Below are 18448 nucleotides of genomic sequence, written 5' to 3' on the forward strand. Positions count from 1 at the left end.
TTGAAGTACCTTAATGAGAAAATATTAGGCCACATATTTACAGTGATATCAATAATGATCACGCTGTTTTGCAGAACCTGTGTCATTGAAAGTCAATGCCAGAATCTTCTTTTCATGACGATTTATGGACACTTTTTTCCTTATGGAGAACATTCTTGGAACCAGTTGAGTCCTTTTTAATCACAATGAAGACGTGTGTTTCCACAGCAGCAAATAGCCACACTGAGCCTCACCTTTATGGCCCTGCTTGGTAGCATTGCTTACCGTGGTGACTAGAGAGAAAGCTCTGTTTTAAAATCTCACAGTGTTCAGCTCTCAGTATTTAGTTCAAACTGCTTCTACTTCTAATAACTTTGCATCTAACTGAATATCTGTGGTTTGGAGTTTATTTTTAGTCCTACGTTGCTGATAATATTTTCAGATAACACCCTTATTTTACTGTTTACTGATTCCAATGGTATCAAAGCTGTATTAAGTTACTGCTGATGCAAACCCAACATTTCCTGCTGCTGCCATTTGATGTTTTCCCTCAGTTAGCTGAACTTTGTTATTGGTGATATTCTTAAGTAAAAATTTGTCCATACAACAAGATATGGTCATAGTAAGCATCATGAGTTTTAATAGCAGGGAGGAATAGTACAAGCAGAAACAGCAACAGTGAGCTGTTGGAGATGAAGAGCAGCAGACAACAGGCTCATACTGGGATTTGTTGCGAACCAACACACCTCCAACACATCATCAACATGCTGTGCTGTGGAAAAACACTCACACCATGCCAGCAAGGCCTCAATGGCCGCGCTTACTCACAGCTCAGGTTGGCGTGAGCATCCCAACCCTATCAAAACATAGCAGAAGGGAATACCAACATCTTTACCATATGCTGATAGTACATTTTGCATCAACAGACACAAATCAGATAAATGGTTTACTGAACAGTAAGAGCAGATAAAATAGAGTATAAAAAGCTCCCAGCATCAAGGTTATTACTTTCTCAGGAGATAAGTATTTATTCATGTGACCTCCACAGTGACACAGATAGCTGCCTGTCGCTGTTACAGCAACAGAAACAGTTTTGATGGACATATGGGTCTGTAAACACCCAACTAAAACACCTGTTCCCAGGCTATTAGAAATACCATATCTATTCCAACTCTATCACTAAAAGCTCACAATCATTTTCTTGTAATATAAGGCTGCTGCCTTTCAATGAATGAATATATTAGCACACTTTACAGTATGTACCAATGTAACAGTTAGTTCTGTGCCAAAGCCTCCTGCGGAACACAGTTAGTACTAACATTTTATTGCTGTCACATATGCCACTGCTTAGAATAGGTCAATGATATTCTGACCTCATCATGGTAATCACTGCCATGCTAGATTTATGAACCACATCTCATCACCCGCAGATTTTGCGTGACAGGATGCAGTTAAGAGTGACTTAAAATCAGAGTGGACATGTAGTACAGTATATTGGGAAGCACGGCCAACACCACATTAGTTTCCTTGCATTTTTTCCAACGTGCAAATTCAGATTTGATCTTTTACAAAAATGCAGTGTGAATGGCATAAATAATCTACATAAGAAACATTTGATGTTAGCAGTAAATTTAGCAAATTACTTCAATCAGAAAACTGAAGAATTTTCTCACAGAGCACCGCTTTCAATATGAATTCTCTATGTATCTTTATATATACAGTAATACTATATGTCAAAGACTTGATTATTAGTGAAATATTGTGAATGAATGATGCTGAAAAATTGCTCGGCTACATTGGAAACCGCTTAAAGTGATCACATCTGTCCGTATCAAATTGATCACTATAAGCGGATGATTATTATAACCAAATTTTTTCTTTATTTCTGATGCAGATTACCATCTAACTGACATCTGTATATTTATTACATGAATATAAAGGAGTGAAATGGGCAGCTTAGCTATTTACTGAATTTTATCGACTGTTTCAAAATACAGAACAGCTGGGCCAAACACTTGTTTGAAACAGCTGCATCTTGTTGGCTCGTTTCTGGCAGTTTGTCATAAGCTTCGAGGACACTATGTTTTTCATTGAGAGACTTTCTTTTTCCCGTCATGATGTCAATGTGCAGGCAGCAGCAGCCTCAAATAACCAGCAGGAAGCTGACAGTTTGTGCATTTAGGCTGCGTGGGTGGGGGCCGCAGTGGCCCGCAGTGAGAAAGTTGAACCAGAATCAAGTTTTGGAAAAACGCAACCCATAACGCTGCGGTGGCCAATCAGGGCTGGTGATCAGACTGATTAGAGCTGTAACCCTCCCATGAAGGAGGACAAAAACATTATTAGGAAGAGGGGAGGACATTTCTCTTCATTTGATAAAATTATAAGTTAAGTTAGGCTTTGATGTTGTCTTCCCGACTCATTTTAAAAAAAGACGAGAGAGAGAGAGAGAGGGGTTTGTGTGCACCTCTGCACAAACCTACAGATGTGCACTGCAGCTGCTAATGGCATATCATACCTGTATCATGGGAGGAAAATAGAATAACCATAGTTAAAAAAAATTTTCCGTATGTTTTCATGTATGAAAAAAACCAACATGAACACTGTAAGCAGACTACTTGATTACTATAAGCAAATTATTTAAATTTCTGGCCCAAGCTTTTTGATCCGTATAAGCGGTTGATCACTGTAACCATGATCACTATAAGTGGTTTCCACTGCATATTGATTCCATTACAAAGTCAAAGCTGTAACATAAGTATTAAAAAATGCATGTAAACATGTTCATGTATAATGTACTATATTTGTAGTTTCAGTAGGTAGAACATTTACTTAATGTTGTGTAATTTGGGTACAGTCAAACAAAATTCACAATGACCTTTACAGATGTGAATTGTGAGTCTTATGGAGGGTTTTGTCGTCACCAATATCAGTTTCTATGTGCTGCAGTAGTACCATTTAAACAAGCCATTCTACAGGTTGAAGCTTTAGTGTTAATTTAAATCAAAAAGAACATTACATATAACACTGAAGTGTGGAAAATTGTGTTACTGCAACTGTAACATGGCTTTTTGTTTGACCATTTCACCATAAATGGCTGTTTTCTGAAACTGCATTAATTTATTTAAAAAAAAAAGAGACCTGGTTTGAAAGGAGCCATTAAACAGTCGGACTATTTTTCAAATAAACCTGAGGATTATTTGACAATGCAGTTGACCCGTATAGACCCAAATAACAACACAAGTGCCGGCAGCAGCTTGATGCTCATCAATTAACAATAAGCTGCTTTGTAAAAAAAAAAAACAGCAATATAATAATAATTTCCGAAAAGCAAATGTAAGTCATAGAAACTAATCCCAAAAATAAATGGTTTGTATAATTGAAAGACCCATTTATTAAGATAATTGAAAGTCATATTTCCACCTCCTGCACCAACAATAAAAAAACAGTCTGCAGCCAACTGGACAATAGATATACATAACATACATAGTTTTCTAACCAATTTTATTTGATTAACTAACAATGTGACTTGTGAATACAGTGCCTTGTGAAAGCTGGCTATCTATTATTGGGAATCAAAGTGTCCTTGAATGCACCGCTGAGGAGGTTTCTAAAAATAATACCTGCTCACAACAGCAGTTTGTTCACATGACAACAATGCAACTTTTTCAAAAAGTAAAGGTGAGCAAGTTTCAAGGCTCTGCAAACTGATTTTCACAGCGTGCTGAAATATCAATATAAAAACTTCATATAAAAACTTCAGAAATAAAGTTGCGTTCAGGCAGTTTCTAGTTAATCGACGAAAATGTAACAAAAACCCCTCCATGATGCTTGAAAACCAGGTAAAGACACCATAAAAACCATATCATCATATTATGATTAATGTGTGGTAGTGTGGTTATATAGATGTGACTATATCTCTATATATGTCTACTCTACTGTCCAATATAGACATGTAACATTCTTCTATTAAAGATTTTGCTATTTTCATATGGAAGTCATGAAAAATGTGCCTTTGATGAAAGTCATTATACCATTCATCCTTCAGCAGCAGCAGATAATCTAAAAAGCAGCTGCACATACGGTACTGTAGAATGCCCAGAATGAAAGGTAATCATTAAGAAAATAGCTCAATATTGTTGCTCATGCTCATTTTCCTCCTGATCTACTGTCATGTCTTATAATGATCGCTATCATTGCTTCTGGCCATTGAACCAGCAAATCCTAATGAGAATAGCTAAATAAACAAGCTAGTTTTAAACAGCAGGAGATTTTTAGGGAAGCAGGAGATTCCAGCACATTTGCCGATTTTCTTACTTTCCACTAACACAAAATATGAAGTGCATTAGTTGAAATAAATGTTTTTGAAAAAATTGCATGGTTGACTGGAGTGCTTTTGTTACCATCTCAGTGTTATGGCAAAGCACATGGCGTGGAATTAGCACTATGGCCTGGCTTATGATTGCAGATGGAATGACATGTTAGCAATTGAGAGGCTACAGGATTACACATGTAAGCAGATCAGCTTCAGTCCTAAGGTGATTAGATTGAGAATATCAAAACAGGAATTATGAATAAAATCTCTATAGAATCACTGACGGTGATATTGGCGTGTGTATGTGTAGATAGAATGGAGTTTTGCTCAGGTTAAATGGGGGTGGGGCAGTTAGAAAATGCAGCTTAAGTATGTTTTGGTAGGAAGATGTGCCAAATGTCATGTATGATCATCCTGCCTCGTAATCTAGAAGGCCTTGAAGCAAAAGAGGATTTAGAAAATGGTTTTACAAAATGCAGCATGCCTGCCACATCAGTGCTTGTGTATGAATTAAAAAAAAAAACCACACACACAGACTCGATGGAAGTGTAAAAGCCCTGAAAGGCGAGGTGAAAAGCTGTTTTTGCAATGTATGTTGTTCAGATTGGTTAGTCATTAGATATTAAGACACATTCATCTTTACCATACATATTTAATATATGAAAACTTTAATTATAAATAGAGGCACTATATAGAATCACACAAAACAACTTTGCAACTCCAACTTCAGGGAACTTGTGTCCTTGAAAAAGGACAAGAACAAGTTATCTTGTTTGTTCTTTTAAAATTGCTGTTGCAGCTGCAGAAAATGTCAAACCTATTGCACCCTTTGTGACAGAAGATTTTCCCAGGGACAGATGTGTCTGTGCAGAAGTGTTTAAGACAGCTAACATGAAGGCTTTCATGACCTGCTTGTGCGTGTTCTGTTGGTTTATGTGTACTCCCACCATCAGCAGTCATACTAGTCAATACTAGATGGACATTCATGTTTATGTATATGACACTCCATGCTATCTGGCTTCCATTGTTTACTTTTCTGCGCCGGTACAAATCTAAAATAGCCGACTCTGAGACATTTGCAACCAGCCAGATAGCAAAAGCAAAGCTAGGTAAATGTTTATACACATGCATTATTAAGTGGTCTCTTGGTAACTTGATTGAATGGCCGCTCTCCTGCTATTATGTACACGGCTGGTCCCTTAAAGGAGAAATGAGAAGCTGCTGTCTAACAAGGTACCTTTTTAAGACAATCTGTCCCAGGCTCTGCAAGATAACAGCACATTTACACAACATAACATTATTCTGTAATGACAGTTAGGCCTTTTGTTGCTACATTTAAATTTAAAGTTAAAACCCAGTGACCTTTACAACTCCTCTCTGCAAAGATGTGTCACCACTTGCTTCACTACTTTTTGAGAAAAGATAAATACTGTATGTATTCAGAAGAGAAGACATAAAAATAATAAAAACCTATAGAACTGTGATAAACTTCGAGGAGGCATTTTTCCCCCCACATTGCCATGCATGTTCATCAAGAGCCCAACAGATGATCAGTCAGCTCAGTGACTGTGTTCTTCACAGGCTCAGTACAGCTAGATTGAACTACCAGTGTAGTTTTGTATTCCTATTGTGGAATTCTGCTTAGGAAGCAGTGAGCGATGCTCACTCACTGTGCAGAGGCAGTGGCTAATCAATGCTTGACAATAAACAAGAGAGTGCAAGGAAGTACTGTATCAGGGAGTATTGTAGCTACAGCTACACTGAGCCAAAGCAGGTGTATTATTTGTAAGATTTCCCCTGTGCTAACCAAAGAATTCTGACCTGTCAGAACGCAGCAGTGTTTTCCTTAATAAAAATCTTTACTTTTTAGTTGCTGCAGCAGTCATGTAGATGTCAAGGACCTGTGCAGCTTCTAGACTGATCTGTACTTGTTTGCCACAAATTGTAATGAGGCAATCTTCTTCCTGTTTTGGTTGAAGCTCTTCCTTTTTTCTGCAAGTCAAACATCATCATGCACTCCTTTTCTACAGAGTAGCTATTTTTATAGTTTTTATAGCCAATATGCTATTTACCTGATGAGTTTCAGCAACAAGTGCTCCAACTCCACAATTTTGTCTTAACTTCCTGTCTATGCCGGAAGTAGGAATATGTCATGTTGGGTACATTGACACCTGCTGCTTGTGATCACCTCGTGCCTACATTTGAGCAAATATCTGAATAGTTTTACAATATAATGCACAGCATGGAGGACTGATAGAGCTGAAAGAACACAACAGACTTTCCACAGCAGTCTGACAAACATCAAATGCTATTTACACAGCAGCGTTAATTAGATCATTTCTCCCACTGGGATCAGCTGCTCATGTTACTGATATAATAGTCATGGTATTTGTGTATCATTGTGTGTTTGTGTGTTGATATCATAACAGACACAAGTTGTGTGAGTGTGGCTGTTCAAAATGATTCTCTAAACCATTTATATGCAAGTTATTTTTATCCCACTATTAGCAAACCTACCAGGGTAACAAACAAATCTGCTACACTAATTGATAACATATGATTTAATAATACTAGATGGACATAAGTTAAAAAACAATGACTCAGTAGTCACTTATAGAAATTTCAATCCAAGCAATAAATCAAAATTTAAAGAAATGTTGGAGAAAGTTTTCTTTGAAAATGTATACGGGGAGAGCAATGCAAACTCAGCTTATCAAGCATTTATGAAACTATTTAATTCAACTTTCACAAAATGTTTTCTGCTGGTTACTCGTTCTGTTGATACTGGGAGAAATTATAACAATCCTTGGTTTTCTGCTGGATTGAAAAAGTCTTCCATAATTAAAAACAAACTAAACAACAAACAAAAATATATTCCATCGCCAACTCCCTTCAATTTAGCTACTTATTAATCGTACAGAAACAAATACATTCATCTCCTTAGAGCAGCCAAGAAAAGGTTCTTCAGTCACTAGTTTATAAAATCTGATAGCAGTATCAAGGCTGCATGGAAAATTATTAATCAGCTACTTTCAAAGAAAAAACTTCTTTGACAATTTCCTTCAATCTTTACAGATGGAAGTTCTACTTTCCCGGATCCTTTTGATATACACTAGCTTGTAGGTTCAATGATTTCTTTTCAAGTGATGTATCTCTTGCTAAAAAGATACTTGACACAAAAGTTAATCTATTAGATTATATAAATGGTTCTTTTCCACCTTTTAGTCATTTTGATCTGCCTGACTTTAAGGAGGTGAATGATATTATATTAGACTTTAAAAAATCAGCTCCGGGTCATGATGGAATTTGCACCTCCCTAATCAAAGAAGTCATGACTCCTATCAGTGAATCTTTAACACTCATTTTTGCATTATCCATGGAAACTGGCATTATGCCTTCTGACCTAAGTGGCTAAAGTTATTCCACTATTTAAAATAGGTGATCCAGGATCCTTTACAAACTATCGTCCAATTTCAGTGTTGTCATGGTGTTGTAAGATTTTGGAAAAAACTAGTGTATAAAAGAATCCAGGAACACTTGAACTCATACAGTATTCTGTACAATCATCAATATGGATTCTGTAAAAATCATTCAACTTATATGGCGCCTTTAGAATTTACTAAGAGAATTTATACAGCTTTAGATAATAATGAGTATGCATTTGACACTGTTAACCATGCTATTTTGCTTTCAAAAATGTATAGATATGACTTTCATGGTAATGTTTATAAGTAGCCCAGTAACTATGTTCTAAATATGTTTTTATTAATGGCCATGAGTCAAAAAGAAATATAATGCAGTATGTTATACTGCAAGGATTCATATTAGGACCTTTATTATTTCTTATTTATATTAATGATCTTGCTGCAATATCTAACATCGCATTCCTTTTGCTCTTTGCAGATGACACCAACCTTTTTATCTCAAATAGAGATTTAACAACTCTCATTAGAGAACTAAATCATGATCTTCTCAATTACTTACAATAGTTTCAAACAAAGAAATTGTCATTGAATGTCAGAAAGTCTAATGTCATGTTATTTGCAGGAAATAAGAACTATGACCCTGAGCAAATTAAACTTCATATTCATAATGAAGAAATAATCAAAGTTTCATCAGCATGTTTTTTAGGTATTCTGATTGATGATAGACTGTCTTGGAGAGAGCAGGTTGGTTTTATCTGCAATGTATATACACAATACATATTTCTTAACATCATATTATAGTTTAATTTAATCACATTTAACATACTATAATATTGTACGGGAAAGCACTTTTCCAACTTATCTGTACAAAATATTGCTGCTGCAGAACTGAAGAACTGTCCTGACTGTTGGAATCTTATTACTAAAAATGTATATTTCAAAGGAATCTATACTCAGAAATGCACTGGTTTAATATGGGTTGTCACTGTCAGATGAATATGATTAGTTGCTGCTTATACAACAGATGATTGATTGATTGATAGAGATCCAAAACAAGAAAATAAAAAAAATGATAAAAATGACATATTATTAACATGTCCTTGTTTCTTCTTTTCCTCCAAACTATCCTTTGACTCCTCAGCTCCCCCCACATTCTCGGATACGCCACCTCAGTACGTAGAGGCCAAGGAAGGGGGTAGCATCACTTTGACCTGCACGGCCTTCGGCAACCCCAAACCCTCTGTCAGCTGGCTGCGGGAAGGCATCCTCATGGTCAGCAGTGCCAAGTATAAGGTATATACTTTCTGTCTCTATGTCCCATCTGTTTATTGATTGGGGCAGGGTCATCCAGCAAGCAAGCAAGCAAGGCACTGCGTCGTCAGTCAAATATGTTCATGCGCACATTCCTGTTAGATTAAGATGAATGTCTCTATTTTACTTTTTACTACCTGATCTCTAGAATAGATAGAATTTGAATGGAATAGAATTACTGCTGTAATAACTCTCCATTCCATAACTTTAAATTAAAATTTGCATGAAGAGATTTTTTTTGGCCACTTGGGGGCAGCAGAAACAAGCTGTAAACAACTATACTGACATAACATCACCTTTTTAATTAATATGGCAAACTTGTAAACAAACAGTTGCTTATTTACACATCCAGTAAATGTAGAAAAATCTTATCATTCATTTGGAGTCATGTTTGTTTTGACTTGACGAATTTAAGTCCAATATTCACTCTGGTTTCTACAAACTCTTGAAGGAAAATGTCTCTTTAGCTGCTAAATGTTCCACTATGTTCACCAGCTAGTCGCTAACTGTGTCTGTCTGCTGAAAACTAAACCAACCAAACAAAGTTACAGGCCGTAAAACCGATACAATGAGCTTAAAGACACTAAAACGTTTCATTGAGGTGAGGGGAACTGCAGAGTCAGGTGACGATTATCTGTGGGTTCATCATTTATTCATCATTCATTTATTGTTAAAGCTGGAGTGCGGGACTTTTGTCTCCCCCTTCTGGGAGTGAGAGCAATTACAAAAACACTGTCGACACATGCTTACGTCATAGTCTAAATAAATTCATAAATTATCATACTTTTTTTTTTTTATCCCCATTCAAGTCAGCAGAAAGCTAACCAGAAGTTAGCCACTTGGCTGCTAGAAGTCTCTAGCCAGTGCGGGAATGTTAAACCCAACATAAGATTAAAAACTCTGTATACTGTGAAATACAGAGAGATTTATCTGGTGGTGATAGGATTAATCAGCATTGTGTGAACTCGTTTGGCAAGGGCTTGAATGTAACATATGTTCATTTACAGTGGTGTGAAAAAGTGTTTGCCCCCTTCCTGTTTTCTTATTTTTTTGCATGTTTGTCACACTTAAATGTTTCAGATCATTAAACAAATTTAAGTGTTAGTCAAAGATAACACAAGTAAACACAAAATGCAGTTTTTAAATGAAGGTTTTTATTATTAAGGGAGAAAAAAAATCCAAACCTACATGGCCCTGTGTGAAAAAGTGTTTGCCTGACCTGCCTGACCAAGTGAAGTAGACCAAAAGATCCTCAAAAGCTAGACATCATGCCGAGAGCCAAAGAAATTCAAGAACAAATGAGAAAGAAAGTAATTGAGATCTATCAGTCTGGAAAAGGTTATGAAGCCATTTCTAAAGCTTTGGGACTCCAGCGAACCACAGTGAGAGCCATTATCCACAAATGGTGAAATCATGGAACAGTGGTGAACCTTCCCAGGAGTGGCCGGCTGACCGAAATTACCCCAAGAGCGCAGTGACGACTCACCCAAGAGGTCACAACAGACCCCACATCAACATCCAAAGAACTGCAGGCCTCACTTGCCTCAGTTAAGGTCAGTGTTCATGACTCCACCATAAGAAAGAGATGGTGGTGTGTGTCCCATTACATCTGGCGTAAAAGTAACACCGCATTTCAGAAAAAGAACATCATAGTAAAATATGGTGGTGGTAGTGTGATGGTCTGGGGCTGTTTTGCTACTTCAGAGCCTGGAAGACTTGCTGTGATAAATGGAACCATGAATTCTGCTGTCTACCAAAAAATCCTGAAGGAGAATGTCCGTCCATCTGTTCGTGACCTCAAGTCGAAGTGAACTTGGGTTCTGCAGCAGGACAATGATCCAAAACACACCAGCAAGTCCACCTCTGAAAGGCTGAAGAAAAACAAAATGAAGACTTTGGAGTGGCCTAGTCAAAGTCCCGACCTGAATCCTATTGAGATGCTGTGGCATGACCTTAAAAAGGCGGTTCATGCTCGAAAACCCTTCAATGTGGCTGAAATTACAACAATTCTGCAAAGATGAGTGGGCCAAAAGCACTGTAAAAGACTCATTGCAAGTTATCGCAAACGCTTGATCGCAGTTGTTGCTGCTAAGGGAGGCCTAACCAGTTGTTAGGTTTAGGGGGCAATCACTTTTTCACACAGGCCCATGTAGGTTTGGATTTTGTTTTCCCTTAATAATAAAAACCTTCATTTAAAAACTGCATTTTGTGTTTACTTGTGTTGTCTTTGTCTTATATTTAAATTTGTTTAATGATCTGAAACATTTAGGTGTGACAAACATGCAAAAAAAAAAGAAATCAGGAAGGGGGCAAACACTTTCACACCACTGTAAATGAACATATGTTACATTCAAGCCCTTGCCAAACGAGTTCACACAATGCTGATTAACCCTATCACGACCAGATAAATCTCTCTGTATTTCACAGTATAAACACTTTTTCACACCACTGTATATGTAAAACAACCGCACTGCAGGTTTAATATAAGAATATTGATTACACGCACTGTAAGGTTTGAGTCTTTGGCTGATTTGCACTATATCTTGTGGAAACTAAACATGCTTAGATTGGTTACAGTGGTCACTTGTATTATGTGTTGTAACAGCTTTATCTCCCAGGCACTCTCCATGACTTTATCTCCCGGCTAAATTAAAGACCTTTCTGCCATACCATCAGTAAGAGCATAAAAATGGCAAAATTCACTGAACTCCTCATATATTCAGGTTGACTTTTCACTCTCTTTACCCCTTTTATTGTTATCTTTCATTTTTTAATCACTTCTGTATCATCTCTTTTGTATACTGATCTGCTAGTGAGTGTGGTCCCTGTAGGATTTACTGTAAGCGTAACAGCTCAGTGAATAAATCGTAATTGCAGTCGGGATCTTTAAACCTTAGTCATCTTTACTCCCTTTTACATGCACTATGACAGAGTTTAGCTTTACTTAGAATTTGCCTCTAATGAGAAAAGAAGCATTTGTGTTGGTAGTGTATGGTCTCCAGTATCTAATATGGAGTTCTGCATATAGGAATGACTCCCCCACATTAGATCAATTATTTAAATGACTGAGCTTTGTTCACAGGAGAGAATATACAGTATCTAAATGTGTCTCTGTCTCAAGCAGCACCTTCCCCCAAGTCAATACACTCTACTGTATTCTTCTATAGACTGATGAGCAACTGTACAACCTGTAGCTCTAACATGATGATGTTCTCTATACTGAATAAATGTGATTCAACAAATGACTGAAGTCTTTAAACTGCAAGTTGTTGCATCAGGCTGTATTTTCTGCTGCCAGATGTGTCTGTTTTCTTTGAAACATGAATTTACATCTTGTGCCTGAGAGTATTCATCTCTTGTGGGATGGAAGGTCAAGGGCTGAGTGCATCCTCTGAAGAAGTTTTCACTTAAGCTGTGTTTATTTGATATGCGAACTAACCATAAAAATGTTGTTGTTTTTTTTAAAGCTTCCGCAAAAGCAGTAAATACTGTTTTAAATTCAGTTAGTAACTACATCTAAAGCAGACAAGAAAACCTTTCATATTGCTGAGTTTAAAGGCTGTAAAAATATGTGCTGGAACAGCTATGGCAGGCACTGAGGGAGAGATCCAACCACTTCAGTTTCAACATTACTCCCTGTGCTTTCTCCTCGAAATCTCTTTAATGGCATCAGAAAAAAGCCCAGATCTGCAGTATGCTCATCACTACACAAACACTGGTTTACAATCTGAAACAATTTCAACTTTTCACTACCTGTAGACTTGGGGGTGACATTCTATAGTAAAAGTGTCCTCTGTCCTTTTAGGGTGCACTTGGTAAGATTTGTGAGGTACTTTTGGCTTTCTCAGTGCAGAACAGTACTGTCTCATTTTATTCTCAGCCAAAAAGCTGATTAAGAAAAAACATAAGTATTTCAGTATATCCGGTATTGTAATATGAGTTTGATTCCTGCTCTAATTAGCAGCAGCAGATTACCAGCAGTCTATTGTTAAAATCCAACTATTGTTCATTCCGGTTGCAGGCAATATTAGGTTTTTACCAGAGACCTGGAAATGTTGTAATTCCCTCATCACTGCAGAAGTTTGATCAAAAGCATACATTACTTCCTGCCTCTTAAATCAAAAGATGATATTTTTGGAGTCATCCTTTCAAAGCTTTGGATTATGAATTAATGAAACCATTGATTTATCCTTGTACTTCTCATATGAAGTGTAATTGAAGTGTGTTTAGGTAGTTGTACAGAATGTTAGGTCCATTTACACTGTGTGATTTTGGGCTGTCTGAGATGAAAGTTGACTATCGTGAGAGAAACGTGGTGAAATCTTGGGTCGTCAGTCCAAAACGTCTGTCCAGAACACACCGAGACATTTTTATTTGGTTTCCTGCATTTTCTCATGATTTGACTTCCATCTATCAGGATATTTAAATCAAAAATCAAAATTCAATTTGTGCACATATCTATGTTTAAAGTCAAATTAAAGTGAAACACAGAATTTATAAAACTTAAATTACACTCAGAACTTCATCTCTAGTGCATATGCATATGTGCATTTACTATATGTGTGAATACATGTGGTCACAGTGCAACCTTGTGGATAAAGACTTGAGTTTAAGGCCTTTCACCAAAGGTCCAGTAGACTTACTGAAAAGTAGACTTTTAAGAGTTGCGTGTGTGTTCAGGTGTCTGATGGGAGTTTGACGGTGCTATCCATCACCCGGGAGGATCGTGGGGCCTACACATGTCGAGCCTTCAGCCCCCAAGGAGAGGCCATTCACACCACACGGCTGCTAGTACAAGGTGGGCCCTGTGTGTGTGTGTGTGTGTGTGTGTGTGTGTGTGTTGCTGTGTCCTTTGTTTTTATAGCTATATCCTATGAAATGCACATTTTAATCAGAGCTCCAATATTACTGTATTTTTTTCTTATGGCACAAACTTTTTTTTTTTGATAAATAAATGATTTTATAAAGAGCTATGAAAAAATGATGGCATGTTGGCTCACAAGTATGTTTTGGATAAATTTCCCATTTGTTTTCATCCTCAGACAGAATGAAATATAGCTCACATTAACTGACCCTGAGCATCACACTGCCCAATACTAACTGACGCTTAATAGACTTAATTGTTATGGTGGGTATCTTTTTCATCTCAAAACATGCACTCAGGACTCTGTCAGAAAGTGATTACATTAAAATAAATTTAATTTAAATTGAATTTATTGCCATATTTTGCCTGATATTCACTTGACATTTTAACGGCAAACAATGTTTTACATGTGTGGTAAACAGCCACAGTTCAGTACACAGTTCTGTACATTCAGTTTGCACTAAAACACAGCAACTTTGAACTTTTTTGTAGAGTAAGAATGAGATACTAAGGGTGGTGCTTTGATAGGACATTTTTATTTGGTTATTTCTTTTATGTGATTTTAGAGAAAAGACATAGAAAACATGTTATAATGTCATGATAGATTATATGTGGACATTTTCGCTATTTAGAAATGTACTGACTTGCTGGAAACCAGTAAAACTACCTTTTTAGAACTAAAGCTGTATACAGCCTGCATTTCCCAAAACTTTTTTTAACTTCACGCCTCATGTTTACAGACATTGTTGGCTCTAGCTACTCAAGAGTGCGCATAATATTCCAATGAACAGTTACTAAACCTAAGAAAGACTATACATAGTTAACTCTACAGGTAGTGAGAAAGAACCATGAGTGGTAACAGAGCATCAACACACAGCACAGATTAAAAGCTCCCCTCATGTAATCCTAACATGTACTGTATGGAATTCCTGCTGTTTACCACCCAGATATACCAGACACTAAATATATGCCAGATGTCTTATGTTAGTGCAATAATTCAGATGACTGCAATGTATACAGGCAAGACTTCACTTATAACAAACTGTATCAGCTGCAGTGGATCATGAAAAGATCCAGAGTGTACACCTGTTTGTGATTTTTTTCCTTTAAAAAAAAAAAAAAAATCATAGGCCTTACAACAAGGATAATTTTCCATCCAAAGCCTTCTGCAATGACCAAGTCACACACTGAACCTTTAAACGGATGTCAAACTGACCACCAAAGCACTGATCATCTGGCCTGCTTTTGTACTAGTTTCTATGCAAAACCATCCTCCACCTTATTAAAGAGGGCATATCATGCACATTTCAAGGTCTATATTTATATTCTGGGACTCTACTAGAATATCTTTGCATGATTTACAATTCAGAAAACTCCTTATTTATCTAATACTGGCCCTTTATGCCTCCCCCAGTTCAGCCTCTGTCTGAAACAGGCTGTTTTAGCTCCTGTCTCTTTAAGGCCCCCACCCGAGGAGCCCACTCACTTCCAGAAGCTGCATCATGGCTGACTCCAAGTGGTTCTTTACTCAAAATGACAACTTCTCAAACACATTCGTACATGTAGGAGCTGAAATATGTGAGAGGACAACATAAACACCACATGGAAAAACCTTTGCAACAACCTTAGCAACCAAAGCTATGGAACAGACGGCTGCTTATGGGCATGCACGACGAGCTGTTGTCAACTTGTTGGCAACGTAGAAAAAAACGTTGCAAACAAGAGCAGGTTTAGAGCAGGTTGAAGCCCTGGCTTCAACCTGCAGGGAACATTTCTGTATAAGTTAACCTCACGTTTTGGAACTTTGACCATGTTTAACATCCAACATCATAACTAGCTAAATATTAATAACAGAAAACCAGACAACGCATAATATGGCCCCTTTAAAATCAAGATGCTCTAACCAGATGACTAGGTACTAATGGCTAATTATGCACTCAGAGGTTGACAGAGGCTCCTCATGTTGATCATCTTATAAGCACTGAGTCATTCTGGGTTGTTTTTTACCCCCCACATAGAAAATGATGATGTCACTCAAAAACCCATCTGTAGCATGTACACTATTTTTGCTAAAAATCCCAAAATGCAACACCTTTGATAGACGAAGCAGGAAGAATACATTCTCGTGGGTATGTGGGAGGAATGCAGTATCAGCAGGTGGAGTTTGGACAGGCTTCAGTAATGGCCAATCATATCAGCTCCTCTCATCCCCTTTAAAATGCAGCAGACAGTTTAATGAGCCAGTAGGAGAGTCAAGGCTGGCTTTGCTGGAGAAAGCTGTTCTTCTCTCTGAGGTGCAGAGTCGCAGAACCACAGATATTGAATACAGCAAGCTAAATGTGATTTTGGGGGCCGACGATGTCTATTTTTCAGTTGAATTTGAGCCACTAAAATACTTGTCTTTGACTAATGATGTGAAGCAAATTTAGAAGACAGTGATATCTGCATGTAGGCTACTACAGTCACATGTAGAGGAAGATGAATTTTCATTATTACGGTTTGTTGTTTTTTTTTTTGGAAGTTATTATAAAGGGTTGTGTATATGGGTATATTCAGGGTGCAATTTGCCAGGGGGATGGTGGGGATTTTCCCCCCACAGGTCTATATATCCTTTCCTCTGCTGAGTTATTTTTATCCCTGGTGGGAACAAAATGTATCCCCTTCATTGTGATTTATGCTGCGTCACCCAAAGACCATATAAAACATCTAAAATAAAAATAGGCTATTTAAAAAAAAATCTAAGTAAAGCACTGCAATGTGAGAACAGTCATTAGTGCAAACAACATTAAAATCAGAAACGGACTTTCACTGTCAGCGCTTGCGCTTGTGTGACAATAGAGATAACACTGTATCTAGGCTACGTGATGACGCAGTAAATGGACCAGGGGTCGCCACCTTCCTTGCTCTGAGATTTGCAGAGATGTGGGTAAAAGAGGGGCGACACGCCGAGGATGACCCCTCCACATTAAAGCATAAAAATCATCATCAAAGCAGACTGTTTTCTTAGTCTGACAAGTAGGAATGTACTGTAGCCTGTTTATTTTTATGATGACAGCACGTTGTGTTTTGCATGTTGTGATTTTGTTTTGTTGTATGTCATGACATCTCCTATGTGTCTGCATGAGGAAAGGACAAGGTATGAAGTTGACATCACATCTGATATAAAATATTGTTCTACTTCATGAATTAAATAAAAAAAAACAAACAAAAGGATTAAAATATTCCGGCAAATGCAAGTCCAAGTTTCTTAATAGTTTCATTAAAGTTCATAATTATTTTATAAATGTTACTGTAACAGCTGCAAGAAATAGCCTAATATGCTTCATAATCTATATAAGCCCACTGTGGTTCTGTTATATTTTCATGAATATAAATGTTTCAAAAACATCTCCCCCTCTGATTTTTCACAAATTGCACCATGGGTATATTAACATGCAAGCACTGTAGAAAAGAACAGATAAGTAAAGAGGAAGAGGTCAGTAGCTGTAAGATAGAGTGGTTTGGAAGAATAGCAGTATAGAGTGAGAAAATAGAAAGCAATCATTTATATAATCAAGAAAGATTTCAGGATGTGCTTTCCAGTAGAAACGTTGTTTCAAACAAATCAATAAGGCACACGGCAAGCTACCAGACCTCTACGCCAGCAAGGACACTGAACTTGATCTATATCGATCCACAACAGCAATGGGAACTATGTGAACCCCAAAACCAATTTCATTGTTTTTTTGGACTTTTAATCAAGTACATTGTGTGATTGGAACAAAAAATATTAAAATGTGGCTGTGAGTCTGTACGGCACAGTGATTGTTTGTTTGTTTTTTAGTCAATATATTTTATTGATTTTCGAAGTTTTTATCCCACAAAAGTAAAAGATCCAAAACGTGCATATTTGACTTCAGTTCACCTACTCATCCCTCAAAGAAGCACTATTCATCAAATATGCTGACAAACTGAGTTCCCCATTCCCATCCCTACCACCCTACCCACCCACCCATAGGATTACAGGTTATAGGTGAAGGAGGGGAAAATATAATCAAATAATTGTATTAATTACTCAAGAAAAAGAAAGTTTGGGGATGTTCACTACTGTAATAGGACATTTATGGGTTCTACCCACTTAATCGAGAGGTTCCTGTAGAGAGTCATAAAAACCAAGAAAGGGCCTCCATATCTTAGTAAAGGTTTGAGTGTGAATGTTTTCTAGCTTTAGGGAATACATATCATCTTTGACCCAATGAGAAAAGGATGGAGGAGTGCGTTGCTAACATTTTAAAAGGATCAAATGTCTTGCGAGGAGCGCAGTGAAGGCTATGACCACATATGCTTTATTTGGTAAGAGAGCATGAGATTCCTTTTATGTTAAACCAAAGAGAGCACAGACTGGGTCAGGGTCAAATTGGATTTCAAACATCTCACTAAAAGCTTTAAAAATACTTATCCAGAAGGTGGAGAGATTCGGACATAGCCAGAACATGTGCATTGAGTCTGCTGGCTGGCCTCTACGTCGAGGGCATAATGGATCAATGTTCAGATAAGTCTTTGCCAATCTAGCATTAG

The 18448-nt window shown here is 37.3% G+C and overlaps 1 protein-coding gene across 5 annotated transcripts in view; it reads left to right on the forward strand.

Annotated features, from left to right (window-relative positions):
- The window catches only part of LOC121910731 (protein turtle homolog B-like), a 155339-nt gene that overhangs the window by 65001 nt on the left and 71890 nt on the right, over nt 1–18448 (forward strand). For all 5 annotated transcript variants that reach the window (XM_042432032.1, XM_042432030.1, XM_042432031.1 and 2 more), the window contains exons 4-5: nt 8858–9009; nt 13708–13825. In XM_042432032.1, coding sequence (XP_042287966.1) covers nt 8858–9009; nt 13708–13825 — 270 coding nt within the window. The remainder of the gene's footprint in view (nt 1–8857; nt 9010–13707; nt 13826–18448) is intronic.

Source organism: Thunnus maccoyii, chromosome 13 (assembly GCF_910596095.1).
Source record: "Thunnus maccoyii chromosome 13, fThuMac1.1, whole genome shotgun sequence".
NCBI lineage: Eukaryota > Metazoa > Chordata > Actinopteri > Scombriformes > Scombridae > Thunnus > Thunnus maccoyii.